Here is a 21,329-nt window from a genome sequence, read left to right as displayed (position 1 = left end):
TGCCGTAGTTTGAGCTTTCTTTGGGATTGGAATGAAAACTGACCTTTTCCAATCCTGTGGCCACTGCTGAGTTTTCCAAATTTGCTGGCATATTGAGTGCAGCACTTTCACAGCATCATCTTTCAGGATTTGAAATAGCTCAACTGGAATTCCATCTCCTCCACTAGCTTTGTTCTCAGTGATGCTTTCTAAGGCCCACTTGACTTCTCATTCCAGGATGTCTGGCTCTAGGTGAGTGATCACACCATCATGATTATCTGGGTCTTGAAGATATTTTTTGTACAGTTCTTCTGTGTATTCTTGCCACCTCTTCTTAATATCTTCTGCTTCTGTTAGGTCCATACCATTTCTGTCCTTTATTGAGCCCATCTGTGCATGAAATGTTCCCTTGGTATCTCTAATTTTCGTGAAGAAATCTCTAGTCTTTCCCATTCTATTGTTTTCCTCTATTTCTTTGCATTGATCGCTGAGGAAGGCTTTCTTATCTCTCCTTGCTATTCTTTGGAACTCTGCACTCAAATGGGTATATCTTTCCTTTTCTCCTTTGCTTTTCGCTCCCCTTCTTTTCACAGCTATTTGTAAGGCCTTCTCAGACAGTCATTTTGCTTTTTTGCATTTTTCTTGGGGATGGTCTTGGTCACTGCCTCCTGTACAATGTCACGAACTTCCATCCATAGTTCATCAAGCACTCTATCAGATCTAATCCCTTGAATCTAATGTCACTTCCACTGTATAATCATAAGGGATTTTATTTAGGTCATAAGTGAATGGTCAAGTGGTTTTCCCCACTTTCTTCAATTTAAGTCTGACTTTGGCAATAAGGAGTTCATGATCTGAGCCACAGTCAGCTCCTGGTCTTGTTTTTGCTGACTGTATAGAGCTTCTCCATCTTTGGCTGCAAAGAGTATAATCAATCTGATTTTTGTGTTGGCCATCTGGTGATGTCCATGTGTAGAGACTTCTCTTGTGTTGTTGGAAGAGGGTGTTTGCTATGACCAGTGCGTTCTCTTGGCAAAACTCTATTAGCCTTTGCCCTGCTTCATTCTGTACTCCAAGGCCAAATTTGCCTGTTACTCCAGGTGTTTCCTGACTCCCTACTTTTGCATTCCAGTCCCTTATAATGAAAAGGACATCTTGTTTGGGTGTTAGTTCTAAAAGGTCTTGTAGGTCTTCATAGAACCGTTCAACTTCAGCTTCTTCAGCATTACTGGTCGGGGCATAGACTTGGATTACCGTGATATTGAATGGTTTGCCTTGGAAGCGAACAGAGATCATTCTGTTGTTTTTGAGATTGCATCCAAGTACTGAATTTCGGCCTCTTTTGTTGACTATGATGGCTATTCCATTTCTTCTAAGGGATTCCTGCCCACAGTAGTAGATATAATGGTCATCTGAGTTAAATTCACTCATTCCAGTCCATCTTAGTTCACTGATTCCTAGGATGTCAACGTTCACTCTTGCCATCTCCTGTTTGACCACTTCCAGTTAGCCTTGATTCATGGACCTAACATTCCAGGTTCCTGTGCAATTATAGCATTGGACCTTGCTTCTGTCACCAGTCACATCCACAACTTGGTATTGTTTTTGCTTTGCTCCTTCCCTTCATTCTTCCTGGAGTTATTTCTTCACTGATCTCCAGTAGCATGTTGGGCACCTACCGACCTAGGGAGTTCATCTTTTAGTGTCCCATCTTTTTGCCTCTTAATACTGTTCACGGGGTTCTCAAGGCAAGAATACTGAAGTGGTTTGCCATTCCCTTCTCCAGTGGACCACATTCTGTCAGACCTCTCCACCATGACCCGTCCGTCTTGGGTGGCCCCACACGGCATGGCTCAGTCTCACTGAGTTAGACAAAGCTGTGGTCCTGTGATCAGATTGGCTCGTTTTCTGTGATTATGGTTTCGGTGTGTCTGCCCTCTGATGCCCTCTCGCAACACCTACCCTGTTACTTGGGTTTCTCTTACCCTGGACGTGGGGTGTCTCTTCACCGCTGTTCCAGCAAAGCGCAGCCGCTGCTCCTTACCTTGGACGAGGGGTATCTCCTCAGGGCCGCCCCTCCTGACCTTGAATGTGGAGTAGCTCTTGTCGGCCCTCCTGCTCTGGAGCATGGAGTAGCTCAAAGTAACATTGAATGTTAACTTTCTTTAAATTCTATAGCAATTTATAATTTTTCAAAGGTTTTGTGTGCATTCTGTATAATCCTATATTAACCCCTTTTAATCCCCAACTCTTCTATCACCCCTCCCCGTTCCCTGTCCCCTCTGATAACTACGAGTTTGTTCCCTATATCTGGGAGTCTGCTTTTGTTTTTTATTTGATTCACTAGTTTGTTGTGTTTTTTAGATTCTACATATTAGTGATACCGTGTGGTATTTGTCTTTCTCTATCTGACTTTATTTTGCTTGGCATAGTGCGCTTCAAATCTACCCATGTTGCTGCACATGGCAAGATTTCATTTCTTTTTTATGACTGAGTAGTATTCCACTGTATATATACATATGTGTGTGCATATATATGTGTGTGGGGGGGCATATATATGTAGACACACATATCTTTATCCATTCATCTGTTGATGGATACTTACGTTGCTCCCATATCTTGGCTATTATTAATAACACCGCTATGAATACTGGGATGCAAAACAAAAAGTCTTTCTCAATTAGTGAATTTTTTTGAATTTTGAATTTCTCAACTCCAGTTTTAAGAAATACTCCTGTAGCTCTTCAGCATGCTTGTTTATGCTGAAGAACTTTTATAGGTTGGTATCTCAAAATTCAGGTTCCTTGAAGAACCACAAGGTAAACATAAATAGTCAGGAGTCAAAACTGCCTCAGGAGAGTGCCAGTTAGAGGTGACAGCACTCAGAGCTTGAGTCACTCAGAGCTAGAGAACAGTTCTTTCGTCCTGTGTTCCTGGCCACTGAGTATAGGAGATAAATCCTGAGGGTTAGCTAGGTTGTGTGCTTGGTATATGGACAGTTGTGTAGATCTTTTTATAATAATTAACAGCACCACTCTGTTATAGTATACTGTGTTCATATAGTGATGATCCTGGATGAACACTAAATACTTGTTTTCAACCCATTTTTTCATGAAGACAGGGAAGTAGATAATTTTCTTTTAAGATTTTCATCTAAAATAGTTAAAAATTTTAAATTTTATTTAAGTAGCAAATAAAGCTTTAGCTGCCTAGAATGACTAAAGAATATTGATTAAAATAATTTGATTTCTAAATAAACATGCTTCAGTAACTAAATAATGATGTCTCTTCAAATTACCTCTTTCAGAATGATGTCCCAGGAATGCTGGCTTATAGCTTGAAGCTCTGCATGTCTTTAATGCAGAACAAACAGTTTCGGAATAAAGTACTGAGAGTCCTAGTTAAAATCTACATGAATTTAGAGAAACCTGATTTCATCAATGTTTGTCAGGTAATAGCATATTATTTTACACTATATTACCAGGTAATGCCTCACTACCTCATGTGTGTGACCTCCTCACATCACTGTAATTTCATACATACATCTCAACTGATCTTTACAACAGCCCTGTGAAGATAAGGTGTGTATTTATGTTCTATTTTACTGATTAAAAAAACTGAAGCTCTCAAAACTAAAAAGCTATTTTGTTATAATGTATTCCTTGTGTTTTTTTCATTTTGAAAATAATCCAGGCATTTAAGGAAATTTTTGGAAATGAGGTTAAAAAAAAATAAGTAGAAGAAAAGATAAAAACAGTACCTATGTTATGTCATTCTAAAAGAATTTCAGGGATAAAGATTATCTTTGGTTTCATTTCTCAAACACAACCAGAACCTTTGGGTATTTTCTTTATCTCTTTTCATGTATGGATTTCCTTGCATATGTTAAAAAAATTAAGACAGTGCAGAAAATACATAAAATGAAATGTGTATCTATCCCTTTCCCTGGGCATTTTTCCAGTTAAAAGATTCATAGATGTTTTCCTCCAAAAACATGTGGAGCTACCTCATTCTTCTCAATGACTGGATTGTATTTTTATTGACTGGAAATGCTCAGTTTGCTTTTTAAAAGTTACCACACTGTAAATTTTCTGTATTCTGCTTAGAGTATAGCATTTTATCACACATTTTTTTATTTGTTCACTATAATGTATTCTCAATATGTGTTTCTATCCTCTATACATATTTAAGATTTAGATTAATACATCCTTTTTTGAATGCTTTTTTTAAAAAAAAATCATTATAGGGTATTACAAGATAGTGAATATAGTTCTCTGCCTTCTGTTGCTCATCTGTTTTATGTATAGTTTTTGAAGCTTTTTAAAGCAAGTGTGAAACACAGAGAAAGTTGGAAGGAAAAACATCCACCTTATTGTCACTTGAAATCTGCTAACATTTTAGTATATGTCCTTTCACTTTTCTCTATATAGTTTTTTTGAGTTTTGTTTGCTTCTAAATAGTTTTTAATAGTTTCTTAAATGGTTTTTTAAAAGTTACATGAAAAACAATAGTCCTCTGCCTTCTTTTCTCAGTGTATTTCAGTTTTATTTCCCAGAAGTAATTTTATTTATTTTAGCTATTTTATTCCTTGTCCCTGTAAAAAATTTTTTTGAATTTTACATTTTTAAAATTTATTTTTGAACAGATGATATTACATTCACATGATTCAAAATTCATGAGGAACCAAGGGGTGTATAGTAAAAAGTCTTCTTGCCACTTCTCCCTTTGGCTCCCAAGTTCCCTTCCCTGAAAGCAAACTATAAATTATGTATGTCCTTCAGTTTAATGTTTTTTCCATGTTTTAACTCTTCACAAACTCTTGTACAAATTCTTTCTTGATTATGCAGTAGTCATTCAGTGGGTGTTCTTTGCCTTTTTTATCCAGTCTCCTGTTACTGGTCATTTATTTTGTTTCCATAATTTCCTATTCTTAGATTACAATAATTTTAATTAATGTGTTCATTTTGAAATTGAGTTATTTGCTATTTAAGAAAACACTTTAAATTGAACTCTTAAATATCCTAAATTTTTTGGATGGCTTTTGTTAAAACATGTGGCAGATCATAACAGTAGTAAGAGAAATGCTTCAGAATGTTCATTTCAGTGCCTCTTGTCCTAGCCCAGCACAATACAGTGCGTTATGAATGAATAAATGAATGTCTCCTACAATTGATGGTAAAGCAGAAATTAGAAGTAAAAGAGCACTTGATAGTGATTTATGAGTAAGTTTTAAAGAAGTCAGGATTCATTCACCAACCAGTTAAGTATTGCTAATTGCCAGGCACAGTATTAGGAGCCGTGAGCATAACTTGTATGGACTTTCTTATAGAAGGCAGATTCTACTTTCAGGAAAACTCTGGTGCCAGGATGAGAAATGGAATGCTATTATTAGACTAGATAGTTTGCTGCAGTTTGCCTTCACTTTTATTTATGGTTTCCTGTGTTGTTGACTGTAAGTCTTTAAGTATCTTATAGACCAAGTTTTCAATTATTATGTAATTGTTCTTTATCTGCATTTCAGTGCCTAATTTTCTTAGATGATCCTCAGGCCGTGAGTGATATCTTAGAAAAACTGGTAAAGGAAGACAACCTCCTGATGGCCTATCAGATTTGTTTTGATTTGTATGAAAGTGCTAGCCAGCAGTTTCTGTCATCTGTAATCCAGAATCTTCGAACTGTTGGCACCCCTCTTGCTTCTGTGCCTGGGTCCACCAACACGGGCACTGTTCCAGGATCAGAGAGAGAAAGGTACGCCTATCTGTTTCTGCATAGAACTAACCCAGCTATCTTTAACTTATTTGGGGAGTAGATATAGTATTTCTAGACAACGTAGTCTAAGAATAAATACCATTAGATTTCGTAGGTTGTAAACTCTTAAGAAGACTATTGCTCTGTTTTGCACTCTGCTGGGCACATTAAGGAAAATGAAAAAAAAAAAAAAAAAATGGACCCTTCTGGAAACAATGAAAGTGGTTGTCTGATGGGGAGGGTGTGGGTCCTGCATGCTTTCTAATCAAGTAAATTAAAAAATCTCAGGTGGGGTAGGTTGGGCTAGATTTTAGGTGTTTGGGTTAGATATTTTACAGGTAGAAACATTCCTAGCTTTTTTATGCTCTTATTAGAACTAATAAAAATTGATGTAGTCCAGTAATCTTCATTTATCTAGGTTTTTAAAAATTTTTTTCTCAACATTATTTTGTAGATTTTAGTACAGGACTTTTGTACATTTTCCCCTAAAGTTATTCCTAAGTATATTATGTCTTTTGATACTATTGTAAGTGGTATGTTTAAGTTTCAATTCAATTTAAATTGATTGTTGCTAATATGTAGAATTATATTTGATCGTTGTATATTAAAATTGAATCCCACAACCTTGTTTAAGTCATTTAGAGGGTCGACTAAATTTTTTTTATAGATCCCTTTATAGAACTTTCTACATAGGAATCATGTCATCTGTGAGCAGAAACAGTTTTACTTCTTCCTTTATAATTTTGATATCTTTTCTCCCTTTATTTTTCTGCATTGGTTAGGATTTTTGAGCATCCTTACTTTGTTCTTAATTATGGGATAATAACATTTAGTTTATTTCTTTTTGATTTAAAATTTTCTTTCTTCTTACCTTCTCTTTTTTCTTATATTTATTTGCTCTTGTGTTCTCTCTGAATTGATCTTCATTTGTGAAATAATTATTTTTCTTTTTCCATTTCTAATTTTTCCCTAGTTCTGTTGTTTCATTTCTGATATGTAATATTATTTTATATCTTGTATAATTTTATTCATGTCTTTAACTCTTTTCAAATAATTTTTTAATAATATTGAATGGGATTTTGCTTTGATCCTTTCCTGTAGTTTATCTTTACTGAAATTAGTTTTCCTAAGTATTTACAAAGGAGGCTTGTTTAGGATAGTTTTTCTAATTTCACTGTCCTCTAGAACTTCCTCTTCTGTTCTGTTTGTGGAGTTTTAAACAGAATGGTGTCTTATGTTGTGAGATCTCCTGGCTCTGTTTCCTTTCTCACTTTCATTTTGGCCTTCTTTTTCCCTTGTTTCTGCTTTCTTAATTTGAATTCTATGCCCAGCATTTTCTCCTTTGTGTTTTGCTTTGACCTAGAAGAGAGTGTTGGCCGGCCGGTTTTAAGAGTTGTTGGGGCTCTGACTGCTTTACTTCAGGCTGGTTTTGTGGCTGGTGGTAGTGGCTCTGTTTTGAGAATCTGGGAGATACTTTGTTCCCTGGTTTTGTTGTATTTATTGTCCTTTTTTTGCTAACCTAGTTAGTTGCTTTGCATGTTTTATGAAATTATTTGACGGTAATTTGGTAACTGGACTGCCTCCATCTTATTTTACAGTCTTTTCTGTTTCTTAACAGCAGTACTTTAAAAGTTATTTAGTGTTTTTTCCTTGCAAAATACTTATTATGGACATGGTTCAGATCTTCCGTTTGATTAAAAGGAAAGAGAAAAAGTCACCCACAGATACCGTTCAGAAAAGATTTATCACACTGATAACTGTTGGTTCTCTTCGTTTTAGTGACTCGATGGAAACGGACGACAAGACAGGTAGTGTACTTGTAGGAAAGACGCCAGAAGTGGTAAGTGCGCTTTTTGAAGTTGAGGTTTCCATCTAAACATATATTTCCACACTATATTGTAAATTACTTAAAAGTGTTACATACCTGCTTTTATGGAGGTTTATTATTAAGTTTGATATAAAAGTTATTTTATAAAAATAGATTTTCTATAAAAAGTAAAATTTTAAAGATTAATCCCAGGGAATTCCTTGGTGGTCCAGGGTTAGGCCTTGGCACTTTCACTGCTGAGGGCCTGAGCTCACTGCCTGGTTGAGTGAGGAACTAAAATTCCACAAGCTGCACAGCACAGGTAAAAAGCAAAAGATTGATCCCAGAAAACACTTGACTTAGAAGCAATAAAGTCCTCAGATCCTTACCGAAGAATGAACTCTGTTCAGAATAACTCTGAATTACATGTCATAGGGTGAGAAAAAACTATGGCCTCTAACAAGTAAATGACAATTTGTAGAGAGAGAGGACAGTTTAGTTGTCTTTATTTTTAATATTCATAGTGTACTTATGAGTGAGGCAAGGATTAGAGCAGTAGTCTGTTGGATGTAATGTTTCCTACATCAGAATTTTTGGTTTCTAGTTACCAGGTTGAAATTTATAATTTCAACTCTTCTTGTGGTTGGAACAAGTTGTGTTGGTGGCTCGGTATAATTCGTGAGATCATATGTATGTGTTGATTAAAGGTGCTTTTTCTCAATTTTGAGGAGAGAGTTTCTCACCTAAACTATGAGTTGGCTAAGTATAAAATAGTGTTCCCTGCATATCATCATTACTCTTTTACAGGTTTTTTAAAAATTTTTTGTATTGGAAGCTTGTTTAGTTTTTTTATGTGTATATTTCACTGGTTTAGGGCTATTAAAATCAGTTTACTGGATTTAAGTAATGTAATAATTTTCATTCTTGTTTGTTTTGGCAGAGTCCAGAGCCCAAGGACCAGACTTTGAAAATGATTAAAATTCTAAGTGGTGAAATGGCTATTGAGTTACATCTACAGTTTTTAATACGAAACAATAACACAGATCTCATGATTCTAAAAAACACAAAGGTAGAAAATTCATCTATAATGGAGGCTTTTTTCTTATATTTATTTCTTTGTTGACCATGAGTACTTAGTACTTGTTTCTTATTGAACAATTTGTTGCATTTTGTTTCTTATTGAATAATTTGTTGCATTTTGTCACGGAAATACATTTTTGAAAAAATAACAATGGGAGAGACACTTGCTCTTACTGAAGAAGAAAGAGAATTAATGCTGATTGAACTCCTGTTTTTGTGTTAGTCTGTCATTGGGAAGTTTAGTGTTTTTTTTTTTAACCCTACTCTTTTAGCTAACTTTTTTTAAAAATTTGTTTATTTTTTAATTGAAAGATAATTGCTCTACAGAATTTTGTTGTTTTCTGTCAAACCTCAATATGAATCAACCACAGGTATACATATGGTTTGGTTTTAGTCACTAAGTCATGTCCGACTCTTGCGACCCCATGGACTGTAGCCTGCCAGGCTCCTCTGTCCATGGGATTCTCCAGGCAAGAATACTGGAGTGGGTTGCCATTTCCTTCTTCAAGGTATACATATATCCCCTCCCTTTTGAACCTCCCTCCCCATCCCACTCCTCTAGGTTGATACAGAGCCCCTGTTTGAGTTTCCTGAGACATAAGGCAAATCCTGTTGGCTATCTATTTTACATATGGTAATAGCTAACTTTTATTTGAATGTGTACAGGTGGCATTTGGACAGATACCACAATCAGAGCATTAATATAGGTTGTGTGTTTGTTTTTCCCAGTGAACTGCAGACTTCTTGAGAACAGGGGTTCTTAACCTTGATATTGTAACCTTTACTGAGATATTCATCCTGACAATTGTTCATTTTAATTTTTGAACAGATAGTCTATTCATCTGGTTCCAAAAAAATTTTAATATGAAAAGATACATACTATGAAAAATCTTCCTGCCTTGCCTGTGTTATTTACCCAAATCCTTTCACAAAGTCATTTTATATAATCATATACTATTTCATTAATATGAAGTTGTTTGATTGAGGTATATGTAATCATGCTTCTCTAGATTTTTAAAATAATTTTTATAAGTGTGCAAGAGAAAAATTTGCATTTATGACAGTTTTCTGATGCTTATCTTTATAGTGCAATCAAATTAAACAAAATTGCTTTGGTGACTGCCAGAGGTACAGTGCCAGAAGAGGTATACCATTGCTCCTCAAGTTACATCCATTCTTGGAGACCTTGAGCAGGATATCAAAGAGAAATGGCAAACTATTTAGAAACTAACAATTAGAATATCTACTATTAAAGTCTTACCTGAAATTGACCTCAAGTTAAGACCACAAATAAAACTTTTGACTTGCTGTTTTCTAATAAGCTAGTTATTTAATCTTTATAAAGAAATTTCCAAGATTCATATTTTAAATGCAAATTCAGTTTATTCATGTTTTCATCACAAAATAGTGCTTCTTATTGTGTGTTTACATGCAAGCTTGCATTTGTATGAATACAAATGATGAATATCTGTGTTTGTTTTTTAGGATGCAGTAAGGAATTCTGTCTGTCATACGGCAACTGTCATAGCAAACTCTTTTATGCACTGTGGCACTACCAGTGACCAGTTTCTTAGGTAAATGTACTCGTAGGCTCCCCCTTCGGTTTAAAAGTGTCTCTGACAGAGACTCTGTTGGCACTATTACATGGATGTGGGAAACTTTACCTGCTTGCCAGTCCTGAATTTTAAATTCTACTTTTGCTATTTTATAAATTTTTTAAATTGCATATACCTACCTGTTTTGAGGTAAAATTAATTTTCTTCATTAGTTGCCTTGAATACAGATTTTTGAATGAAATATATTAAGCTCTGAAGTTTGATACAATTTTGCTTTTGTTCATAATGTAATTACATGTGCGTTTTTAGAAAGTCCTCAGAATATTAAGAGGCCTTAAGAGGTAAAACAGAATCATCAGTAACTTGAAATCCATAAAGTAAAATTATTTTTAACAGTTCAAGGTAAAAATGTTAGAGCTTTGACTTTAGTGTTATAAAGAGCTTTATGAAATTCATTTCAATAATATTGCTAAATTTTGTTTTCTTACAGAGATAACTTGGAATGGTTAGCCAGAGCCACTAATTGGGCAAAATTTACAGCTACAGCCAGTTTGGGTGTAATTCATAAGGTAATATATACTTATCTCTGTGAGTAGGCATCAGAACAGAAGCAATTTTTCGGAGTTAAGGAACAAAAAATAGGGACTTTCCTGGAAGTCCAGTGCTTGAAACTCTGGGCATCCAAGTCAGTGGACAGACCAGGGAATTAAGATCCCACATGTCATGTAGTGCAGTCAAAAAAAAAAATAGAGAAACATGTTTACTATAATGCACTGACAAGTACATTTTGTTAAATTAGATCAGTCCTTATACAGGGGAGGATAAAGTAAATAAGAAATGTGTGGGTTTTGTTTTTTTTTTTTAAATAAAAAGTAGAAATCTTTTTTGTGTGAAGACTAAGCCATTTCTTAAAAGATGAATTGAAATAATTGTTTGCAGAGTCTAAGATAAATTTGGGGAAATGTTATAAAACAAAGGAGGGGAATGGAAGCATTTGTTTCTAACTAGGATGTGATTTCAGGATCACTTAAAAGCTATCTTCTCCTGTGAGTGATAAAGTTGCTTAGGAGAGAACTCCACTTCCTCCTTCACTCTGGAGAAAAAGCCGTAGTCATAGAAAATGTTTTTCTCTTTCTTTTACTGACACCTCTGTGGTGGCTCACATTTACAGGGTCATGAGAAGGAAGCATTACAATTAATGGCAACATACCTTCCCAAGGACACCTCTCCAGGGTCAGCCTATCAGGAAGGTGGAGGTCTCTATGCACTAGGTCTCATTCATGCCAATCATGGTGGTGATATAATTGACTATCTGCTTAACCAGCTCAAGAATGCCAGCAATGACGTAAGTATTAGAATGCACAACTAAATTCCCATTACTTAAGAATGAGGGAAACATTATATTTGCCAAATTATTTCAGTGAATAGAAATCTTGTAGGATTCCCAAATCTACATTCCCAGATCTAAAGTACTATTTTCATAGAATCTTTTAAAGGTAATTTCCTCTCCTCCTCTATAAGCTAAAATTGTGTTTCCAGTCCCTTAAACCTTATCTGTGAAAAGTGAAATAAAGTATCAGATTTTTATAAAATATACATTGTATGCATTGTAAGACACTTCAGAGTCTTGTTATGTTACATAAGTGATTTTCTGTTATTTTATAGGAAACTAAAGCCCCTCCAAAATTGCCTATAGTATTTTGGGAATCAGAATTCTTGCTTGTGTTATCTTTATGGTGATCTTTAAATGTAACTCTTTTGGAAAAACTTATTAAGCATCCCTGTTTTTATTTTAAGGAGCCATGACATAGGATTTTAGACTTTTTAAACTTTTATGTTAGAGTAGTCTCTATTAGAAAGCTATTGGGAGAGTAGCTCAGTGAGCCAGAAAACTTTGTCCTACTTCAGTGAAAAGACTGAGATCAGTAGGATGGTCTGTCTCAGCTAATATGCCCCCATCCACAAATCTTACATAATTTATAGATATCTCTGCCTTAAATTTCTGGTGGTCTCAGGTAAAAATTTTCTTATCAGGTAAAGCTTTTTGATTACCAGCAACAAAAACCTCTGCTGACCAACTTAAACAAGGAGTTTATTGCAACTAGCTTATATAATTAAAGGAAAAGCTGGTGAACTAGTTCTCACAGAGGTTAAAAAGGGTGATTCTAGGAATCTTGGTAATAGGAACTAATGGAATGGTCTCTTCGGGGCTCTACTGTCAGGATGAATGAACTTGAAATGTTTTTGGTCCTTGGGTTATTCCACTTAAGAAAGATTAAAATTCCAGAGGAGCATCTGATTGGCCTGTCTAGAGTCACAGGCCCACACTTTCCCCAGGGGAATAAGAGAGTTTATTTTCAATGACAATCTCACCAAGATTTGAACCAGTAGGGAGGAATATTCCCCAAGCAGAACTGGGGTACTGTCACTAATAAAAGGATACTGTGCATTCAAAAGTAACATCATCACACAAATACTCTCCAAATAAAGCCTAACTTTTGCTCTTGACGCCACTTTCTCCTACCATGTTCCATTACATCCTTTTTCTCCTCTATGCTTCCTCCTTCAGTTCATAAGCATATTCACCTATCCTAAAACTCTTTTCTTGCCAGTTGGTTCTGTCTTTTAGTTGTCATTTTTCTCCTCCCCTTCTCGTGTAAACTTATTAAAAGAGAGCTGTACTGTCTCCACTTTGTTTTTATTTCCTTAACTTGCCATTATTTTATATCAGCAGGCAGCATTCTTTTGAAACTGAAATTGTAAGGTTATCATTGACCCTCTTTATCTTTTGATAATATTCACTAGGCCAGCTGCTCTCCATGCCAACAGCACAGTATATTTTGAAAGTAGAATGAAAGGTTGGATTTTAAGTGCAGTGTACCAGATAAATGGAGCCCATGCTTTTTCTCTAGATTGTTCGGCATGGTGGCAGTCTAGGCCTTGGTTTGGCTGCCATGGGGACCGCACGCCAGGATGTGTATGATTTGCTGAAAACAAACCTCTATCAGGATGATGCTGTGACAGGTAAGTGATTCTTTCCAAAGATGACATACTCTAGGATTAAGTAATGTAACTGTAACATTTGTTTTCTGCCTGTATTTTGTGGTCTCTTAAAAATCTAATAGATTTCTTTACTTGTTAGTTCAGTTCAGTTCAGTCGCTCAGTCGTGTCCGACTCTTTGCGACCCCATGAATCGCAGCACGCCAGGCCTCCCTCTCCGCCACCAACTCCCGGAGTTTACTCAAACTCATGTCCATCAAGTCGGTGATGCCATCCAGCCATCTCATCCTCTGTCGTCCCCTTCTCCTCCTGCCCCCAATCCCTCCCAGCATCAGGGTCTTTTCCAATGAGTCAGTTCTTCACATGAGGAGGCCAAAGTATTGGAGTTTCAGCTTCAGCATCAGTCCTTCCAGTGAACACCCAGGACTGATCTCCTTTAGGATGGACTGGTTGGATCTCCTTGTAGTCCAAGGGACTCTCAAGAGTCTTCTCCAACACCACAGTTCAAAAGCATCAATTTTTCAGCACTCAGCTTTCTTCACAGTCCAACTCTCACATCTATACGTGACCAGTGGAAAAACCGTAGCCTTGACTAGACGGACCTTTGTTGGCAAAGTAACGTCTCTGCTTTTAAATATGCTACCTAGGTTGGTCATAACTTTCTTTTTAAGGAGTAAGCGTCTTTTAATTTCATGGCTGCAATCACCATCTGCAGTGATTTTGGAGCCCAGAAAAATAAAGTCTGACACTGTTTCCACTGTTTCCCCATCTATTTCCCATGAAAGTGATGGGACCAGATGCCATGATCTTAGTTTTCTGAATGTTGAGCTTTAAGCCAACTTTTTCACTCTCCTTTTTCACTTTCATCAAGAGGCTTTTTAGTTCCTCTTCACTTTCTGCCATAAGGGTGGTGTCATCTGCATATCTGAGGTCATTGATATTTCTCCTGGCAATCTTAATTCCAGCTTTACTTGTAGAGGGAGTTAATTTTGCCACATTTATCAAATTCATCTTATAAAAATATGTTTTGTGATATATAGGCTTCTAAAAATAGTATATCTTGTGTATATGTCTATATTACTGACTTTAGCAAATAGAAATTTATTAGAGTGATCGCCTTGTATCCTGGGACTATCTATACTGCTTGGTGATAATGTAGAAAAAATATTGCCATAGTATCTCATTTGAAATCACTGCAGGATTTCGTGGTGTATCCTATCACAGTTTAAAAGGAAAATAGCTATAAATATATGGGTGGACTTCCTTATGAACTATCCTCCTTTATATCTGATGACTTGAAAAAAAATGCTGCAGAAGCTGATGGTTATTTTGATAGTTGATAGTTGTTAATAATTAGCACTTCCAGTAGAATATGTTTTATTTACATACTTAACTCTTATTATTTAATGTTTTGCTTTCTACTCACTAGGGGAAGCAGCTGGCCTGGCCCTAGGTTTGGTTATGTTGGGCTCTAAAAATGCCCAGGCTATTGAGGACATGGTCGGCTATGCACAGGAAACTCAACATGAGAAGATTCTCCGTGGTCTTGCAGTTGGCATTGCATTAGTGATGTACGGGAGGATGGAAGAGGCTGATGCTCTCATTGAATCTCTCTGCCGTGATAAGGTGAGATCACATATTATTCATCCTTTCCTCCCTGCTTTTTCTCACCCTCCAGTTGTTATATCCAGCATTTACAGAAACACTTAACCTTGACTAGAAATTATCTCTGTTTCCATCAGAACTCCTAGGTACATTAATCAATGAAACTTCTCGAAAGATATATAAAGCCTAATAAAATTTAGGCAAGAAAAACACTAATTAGAAGAGGTGAGCAGGGCTAATTTGAGAATTTTAAATTTAATTAAGACTTCGGTGGTTTTCAAATAAGCAGATTTAGAAAAGTTCTTTAGAAATTGTAAGTTAATTTTAGAAATAATATTTTGGGGATGATTTCATAGTCATTTAATAGGATACAAAGTTTGCTTCATTGTTTTTTCATCACAAAACAGTGACCTTCTCTGTACTTATTTATTTGGACAAGTTTTTTTTTCCTTTGCCTTTTGTCTTGTTTGTGAAAAACTGAAAAGTGAAAGTTAGTCACACAATCGTGTTCGACTCTCTGCGATCCCATGGACTGTAGCCTGCCCAGCTCCTCTGTCCATGGAACTCTCCCGGCAAGGGTACTAGAGTGGGTTGCCATTTCCTTCTCCAGGGGATCTTTCTGACCTGAGGATCGAACCCAGGTCTCCTGCACTGCAGGCAGATTCTTTACCAACTGAGTCACGAGGGAAGCCCCTGTCTTGTCTACCTACCATATACAATATAGTAAAAATTGTTTTACTGTTGTAAAAACAAAAAACAAGATGTGTGTGTGTGTGTGTCTTGTTTTTACAGCAGTGAAACGATTTTTACTATATTGCATATAGTAGGTAGACAGTGGTAAACAGTACTGTCCTCTGTAATCTGATAAAAAAAATATCCACTCCTATAGTTTATTGATAAAACTACTAATTATTTTGCTCAGCCATCAAACTTCATATCTCTTCCACTCATTGCTCAGTGCCCAAGAATTAAGTGATAAGGTAAAAAGCAAATTAGAATGTAGAATTAGAAGCAAGCTTCTTTGTTGTTTGACAAATGAAAGAATCATAGGGCGTTTGGTATTGGGCTTGAGCTTATACGTCCTAAAAAGTGTGAGGCAGCATAGGTATGTTGCACAGAATACTGGGAATTAGAAGTAGTTAATTATTCCCATGTTAGAGCCTTTAATTTCCCCATTGTTTAGAAAACTACCAACCACAAATCAGTTCTCTTTTAGTTCATTTTCTGCCTAAAACCAGCTCCCCTGATGGATGCAACTAAGCCTGTAAGAACGTTAACTATTTGAAATAAGTTGATGATGTTGAATTATTTCTTAGGATCCAATTCTTCGACGATCTGGAATGTATACCGTAGCCATGGCTTATTGTGGCTCAGGTAACAACAAAGCTATTCGACGCCTGCTACATGTTGCTGTAAGTATTCTAACCCTTTCTTATATAGAGATGGAAGGGAAAGTTTGCAGATGGACCCTCAATGTGTTGATGACTGCAACACCCACACCACATAATCACCACCAGTGGTCTCAGATTCATATTTTTTTCCACTGAATACAGTCAGCCATAACCGAGCACCAGGTTCACTTAGCTTTTCCAGATAACGGTGTGTCTTATTTGCGTAGAAGTCCTTAAAGTCATTCAGGGCACCTTCTGAAACTCTGTTCCAGGGGAAACACTCGTTAGTAAGAGACAAGACCATGTGAATGTGTGTAGCCACCCCAAGGTAGGGTAATCTGATGAATATTAGAAACAACTTCTTTTTACAGCCTGTGAAGTTAGCTTCCAGGTAACCCTGAGGGACATGCTCTGTGACAGGAGACACACTGCACAGGAGAGCCAGTGCCCGTGTTTTCCAGTAGACTTTTCCACTCATAGTCACCCAGTCCAGGGGTAGTTTTTCAATGATGTTGTCTGATGACACAGTGGACATTCCATATGTCTTCACCTAGTACATTTCTACCGTCTTGGTGCTGGGAGAAGGTATACCCAAGGTCATCTTCCCATGCAAGAAAGGGTTTAGTACTATTATTATTTTTTTCTTCCTAGAGATGTTCACATCACCCAGTATTTATTAGCAATTTATTATTTATCAATGCAACATGTGGTATGTTCTAGATGTTTGTCTTTTGCTTAAGTTTAGGGCATATTTTTTTTTTAAAACAACATTGAAGGAATGATTAGATTTTTGGTGTGGGCCATAAATGCTATGGTACAGCTGAAATAATCTTTAAAACTACCCCTGAATCTTAAACTTCACCAAGCTGTAAAGGCTTTTAAGTCTTGAAATGAATAAATTCTTAGATGAATCTTTCTAAATTTGGGTAAGACATTCTAATAGAGGAATATAGTAGTCCCCCCACCTTATACATGGATATATGTTCTTAGACAACCAATGGATGCCTGAAACCATGGATAGTACTGAAACATATACTATGTTTTTTCATATACCTATATACATCCATACTTGTAGTAAAGTTTAATTTATAAAGTAGGCATAGTAAGAGAATACTCAAATTGCCAGTATCACTACTTCTGTGCTTTGGGGCCATTTTAAGTAAACTAATATAACCTTTATTAAGTAAACCATTATTAAGTACATTAAATAATGTAAGTTACTAAATAAACTTAACCATTATTAAGTAAACAATAATAAACTTTAAGTAACCATTATTAAGTAAACTAGAGGTTATTTGTGATCCTATGAACTGCAGCCCACTAGGCCCCTCTGTCCCTGGGAATTCTCCAGGCAAGAATACTGGAGTGGGTTGCTATGTCCTCCTCCAGGGGATATTCCCAACCCAGGGATCTAACCCAGGTCTCCTGAATTGCAGGTGGATTCTTTTCCAGTTGAGCCACCAGGGAAGCCCAAGAATACGGGAGTGGGTGACCTATCCTTTCTCCAGGGGATCTTCCCTACCCAGGAATCGAACCAGGGTCTCCTGCATTGCAGGCAGATTCTTTACCAGCTGAGCTACCAGGGAACCCTTATTTGAATATAAGCACTGTAATACCCCATGGGTCTGATAACTAAGTGGGTAACTAAGTGACTGATGGGTGAATGACAAATACAGCTTGATACACTGACCAGAAGGATGAGTTATATCCCAGGTGGGACAGAGTGGGACAGCGTGAGATTTCATCTCGGTACTCAGAATGCATGCAGTTTAAAACTTGTGAGTTGTTTATTTCTGGATATTTCCATTCAATAAATAAATTCAGACCACAGTTGATTGTGGGTAACTGAAACTGCTGAAAGTGAAACTGAATAGGAAGATAGCTATGGTAATATACAAATGAGATCTAATTACATTAAAATTATGTGGGCCACTCATATCAGTTTATTCTAGTAATAGAATTCGTGTAATACTACAATCATTTTGTAGTAATAGAATGCATGTAGTATATAATGAAATCATCCTTTGAAATTTTTCCTAGGTAAGTGATGTTAATGATGACGTCAGGAGGGCAGCAGTAGAATCACTTGGGTTCATTCTCTTCAGGTAATAATTTCTAACTTCTGATTCTGTTTATATTCCATTTCTATTTGTAATTAGTAGTTACATAGCAACTGATTCTCTGAGAAATCTATCTAGGTTCAGAACGTGGACCATTTAATAATAGAGTTAGTGTTGTTCCTCTGAAAAAGAAACCAGTATGTTTACAGAGATTGGGATGCTATTTGAGAAGTAGTAGTCCTCTTCCCATGCATTGATATATTGGTAATTCAAATGGGATGCTGTCTTTCACACAGGCATGTAGAGTTCTTAAAGCTCTTTAATGAGAGTGAAAAGTAATAGGCTTTGTTAAAATGCAGAAGAATGAAAAAATTGCAGATGTGAGATGCCCATGGCATTATAGTATGGTTGTGATCCAGGGGACACACTCTGGAACCAGCCTGCCAGAATTGAATCTTGGCTCTGCCACTTACTGAGTCACTCAAAGTCTGAGTGACTTAGAACTTGTTACTTAGCCTCTTTGAATTTCAGATTCCTCATCTGTAAAAGAGGCAGAGTAATAGTATCTAAGACTGTTTTTTGACAGTTGAGTGAGTTAATAATATCTAAAGCCCTTAGAATGGTATCTGGCACTAGTAAGTGCTAGTCAAGTGGGTGTGAGTAGTGGCAATTGTTAATAGTGGCGGTAGATGCAGTAACACCTCTTAAAAATAGTTCTGCTCTCTGATCTCTCATAGTTTCTTTTCACTAAGGTACTTTATCTTAAAGTGCAACATAGGAAAATTAAAAGTACTTCTTTCAGCCCTTTTTTTGGATACTGCTGGATATTGGATACTCTTTTTTTTTTTTTTTTTTGGATATTGTGATGAAATTATACCATAATGTAGGGGTGGGAATCTGAAGGACAAGTAAGATGAGTTTCATGTTCTTTTAGTCTCTGGTGCAGATTTTCTACCCCAAGTTCCTGAAATGAACCTTTGTTGTAAAGATAATAATGTAATTCAACAAATAATATGTATACATAAATATTTTTTCCAATGAATATTCATTCAACATCCACTGAACTGGTTAGAAGGCCTTCTCTAAGATGCAAGATAGAAAGTTAGCCGTTTACTGCAGACACTAAATACTTTTTTCCTATTTTGGATAAAAATGTTGACTAAAACAGCAAAGCACAGATCCATATAGCATGCTAATAGGTTTCTCCTTTCACCAGTCAGTTTTGTTGAAGGAGGTTATTTAACAAAATACTAATCTCTTTCAGTGTATTATCCTCTAACCCTCATTTGTCCAGCTTGTTCACAAAGACACTGGAGAGCTTTCACTAAATCCTGAAGACGTGGTATTTATACAGATCTGGTTTTCTTGACTGGGAAATTCCATGAACAGAGGAGCCTGGAGGGCTACAGTACATGGGGTTGCAAAAGAGTTGGACACAACTTAGTGACTAAACAACTAGTCTGGTACCTCTAAAACAGAGTATGTGGTTAGTTGGTTATTACTGTTTTTAGTAAATTCATAAGAAGTATCAGATGTTCATTGATTTCTAAGATCTGATAAAACCTATTTGTATTAAGCTATTCCATGTTTTTTTCAGAAGATCTACAACAGACTCCACAGTTTAAATTTCTTGATTCCCATCCCTTTTTTCTCTTTTTGAACGTTAAGATATTTGCCACTTACAGTCCTTTTGTACCTTTGCCATTTTCTGTTTTTCCTCAGATTTGTCAGCGATGGTTTTATAATTATATTCACAGGTTCTGTTTCAGGGATGTGATTCATTTAGCTTAGAGACTTGAACCCATTTAAGGTAGCCAGTCTCTTCACCTATTTTACATTTTGATCAGTTTTAACAACATTACTTTTTCTGGTCTAAAAATCCTTCTCTTGAGACAAAAGATGGAAGCAGAATAGAAGCTGAGTAGTTCTGTTTCCTTCCTGTTGTCTTTGGCCTATCATTCCAGCCTGTGATGCTAACCTTTCCTTATTTTTGCTGTAAGTTTAGACACAATTTAAAAACAAAAATAAATGGTTTTATTTTTGCCTTTTAGGGAGGGCTTTTTATGAGAAGATAATTTTCATATGAGAAATATATTCTTTCAGGTGTACCCTTAGTAACTATTGGCCTGTATAAAGAATCTTACTCATCAGGGTCTCTTCCTTTATTTATTCATTATCGGCTACTAATTCTTCCTGTTAGTCACCTTATATTTTATATCATATAACTCAGTCACCTCCTGTGTATATTCTGCCACACAGGAAGTAGAGCTTTCATGAAAACTGTTTTTTTCCCCTTTTTAACCTGACCGTGCTTTGATCTCTAATTAGCAAAATTCATTTCTGCCCTTGTATTTACTGTGGCTCACACATGTGCTCAATTCCCGGTTTCAGCAGCAGATGTCTTCCTTGAGCTGCTTTTAGGCTTTGCTAAGATCTCTACCACTGAGACTACTACCAAGGATACTCAGATCCAGCTAATGAATTATGTGCTTTTTATTTCTAAAAGGCCATTCAGGGTTTTGGTGTGTGTGTGTGTTTCCTTCATAATATGATTCTTATAAGAAGTAGAAACTAGAAAACATGTTAGGAATGCTTTTGTCTAAAACGTCATGGATGAAGAAAATTAAATGTAATCAACTTGTCTAAGGTGCTGCAGTGAAAACCAAGTTCTCAAATTATTAATAACTAGTAAATGACACAGATTGGATTTATTCCACATCTAGCAGTGCAAAGTAAAATGACAAACAGATGAATAAAAAATTCTGTGCCAGAAGTTCAACCAATTCTTCAAGCAAGCTTGGGCAGCCATGATCTTATTTACAAATTCATTAAAGTTTGGGTTCCTGGATTAAAGTCCCATGCCTTCAGTTTACACATGCTCTTTGAGAAACATAAGGTCCATGTACCCAAGACTGTTTTCATTTGCTTTTTCTTCCTCTGATAAACCTGCCTCTGCTCAGTAAATGCCTGGTATGAGCCATCTAACCTGTAATTCCAAGATCCTATTTTGTGTGATAACCAGCTACTGTCCTCCCTACTACCCTCTTTCATCGAGACAGTTGCCTGATCAGTGCAAAATTGTGGCTGCATTTAACTAAAGTG

General features: G+C 36.3%; 1 protein-coding gene across 1 annotated transcript in view; it reads left to right on the top strand.

Moving 5' to 3' along the window:
- PSMD1 (proteasome 26S subunit, non-ATPase 1) overlaps positions 1–21,329 on the top strand; it is an 86,639-nt gene that overhangs the window by 11,772 nt on the left and 53,538 nt on the right. Inside the window, exons 6-16 of the mRNA XM_043444831.1 lie at positions 3,287–3,430; positions 5,501–5,727; positions 7,507–7,567; positions 8,475–8,603; positions 10,100–10,188; positions 10,661–10,739; positions 11,342–11,515; positions 13,083–13,194; positions 14,601–14,797; positions 16,093–16,188; positions 18,208–18,272. Of these exons, the coding sequence (XP_043300766.1) occupies positions 3,287–3,430; positions 5,501–5,727; positions 7,507–7,567; positions 8,475–8,603; positions 10,100–10,188; positions 10,661–10,739; positions 11,342–11,515; positions 13,083–13,194; positions 14,601–14,797; positions 16,093–16,188; positions 18,208–18,272 (1,373 nt within the window). The remainder of the gene's footprint in view (positions 1–3,286; positions 3,431–5,500; positions 5,728–7,506; positions 7,568–8,474; positions 8,604–10,099; positions 10,189–10,660; positions 10,740–11,341; positions 11,516–13,082; positions 13,195–14,600; positions 14,798–16,092; positions 16,189–18,207; positions 18,273–21,329) is intronic.

Source organism: Cervus canadensis, chromosome 24, assembly GCF_019320065.1.
Source record: "Cervus canadensis isolate Bull #8, Minnesota chromosome 24, ASM1932006v1, whole genome shotgun sequence".
NCBI classification, from domain to species: Eukaryota; Metazoa; Chordata; class Mammalia; order Artiodactyla; family Cervidae; genus Cervus; species Cervus canadensis.
The sequence above is the reverse complement of the archived record's forward strand: the minus strand, read 5'-3'. Positions and strand labels throughout refer to the sequence as shown.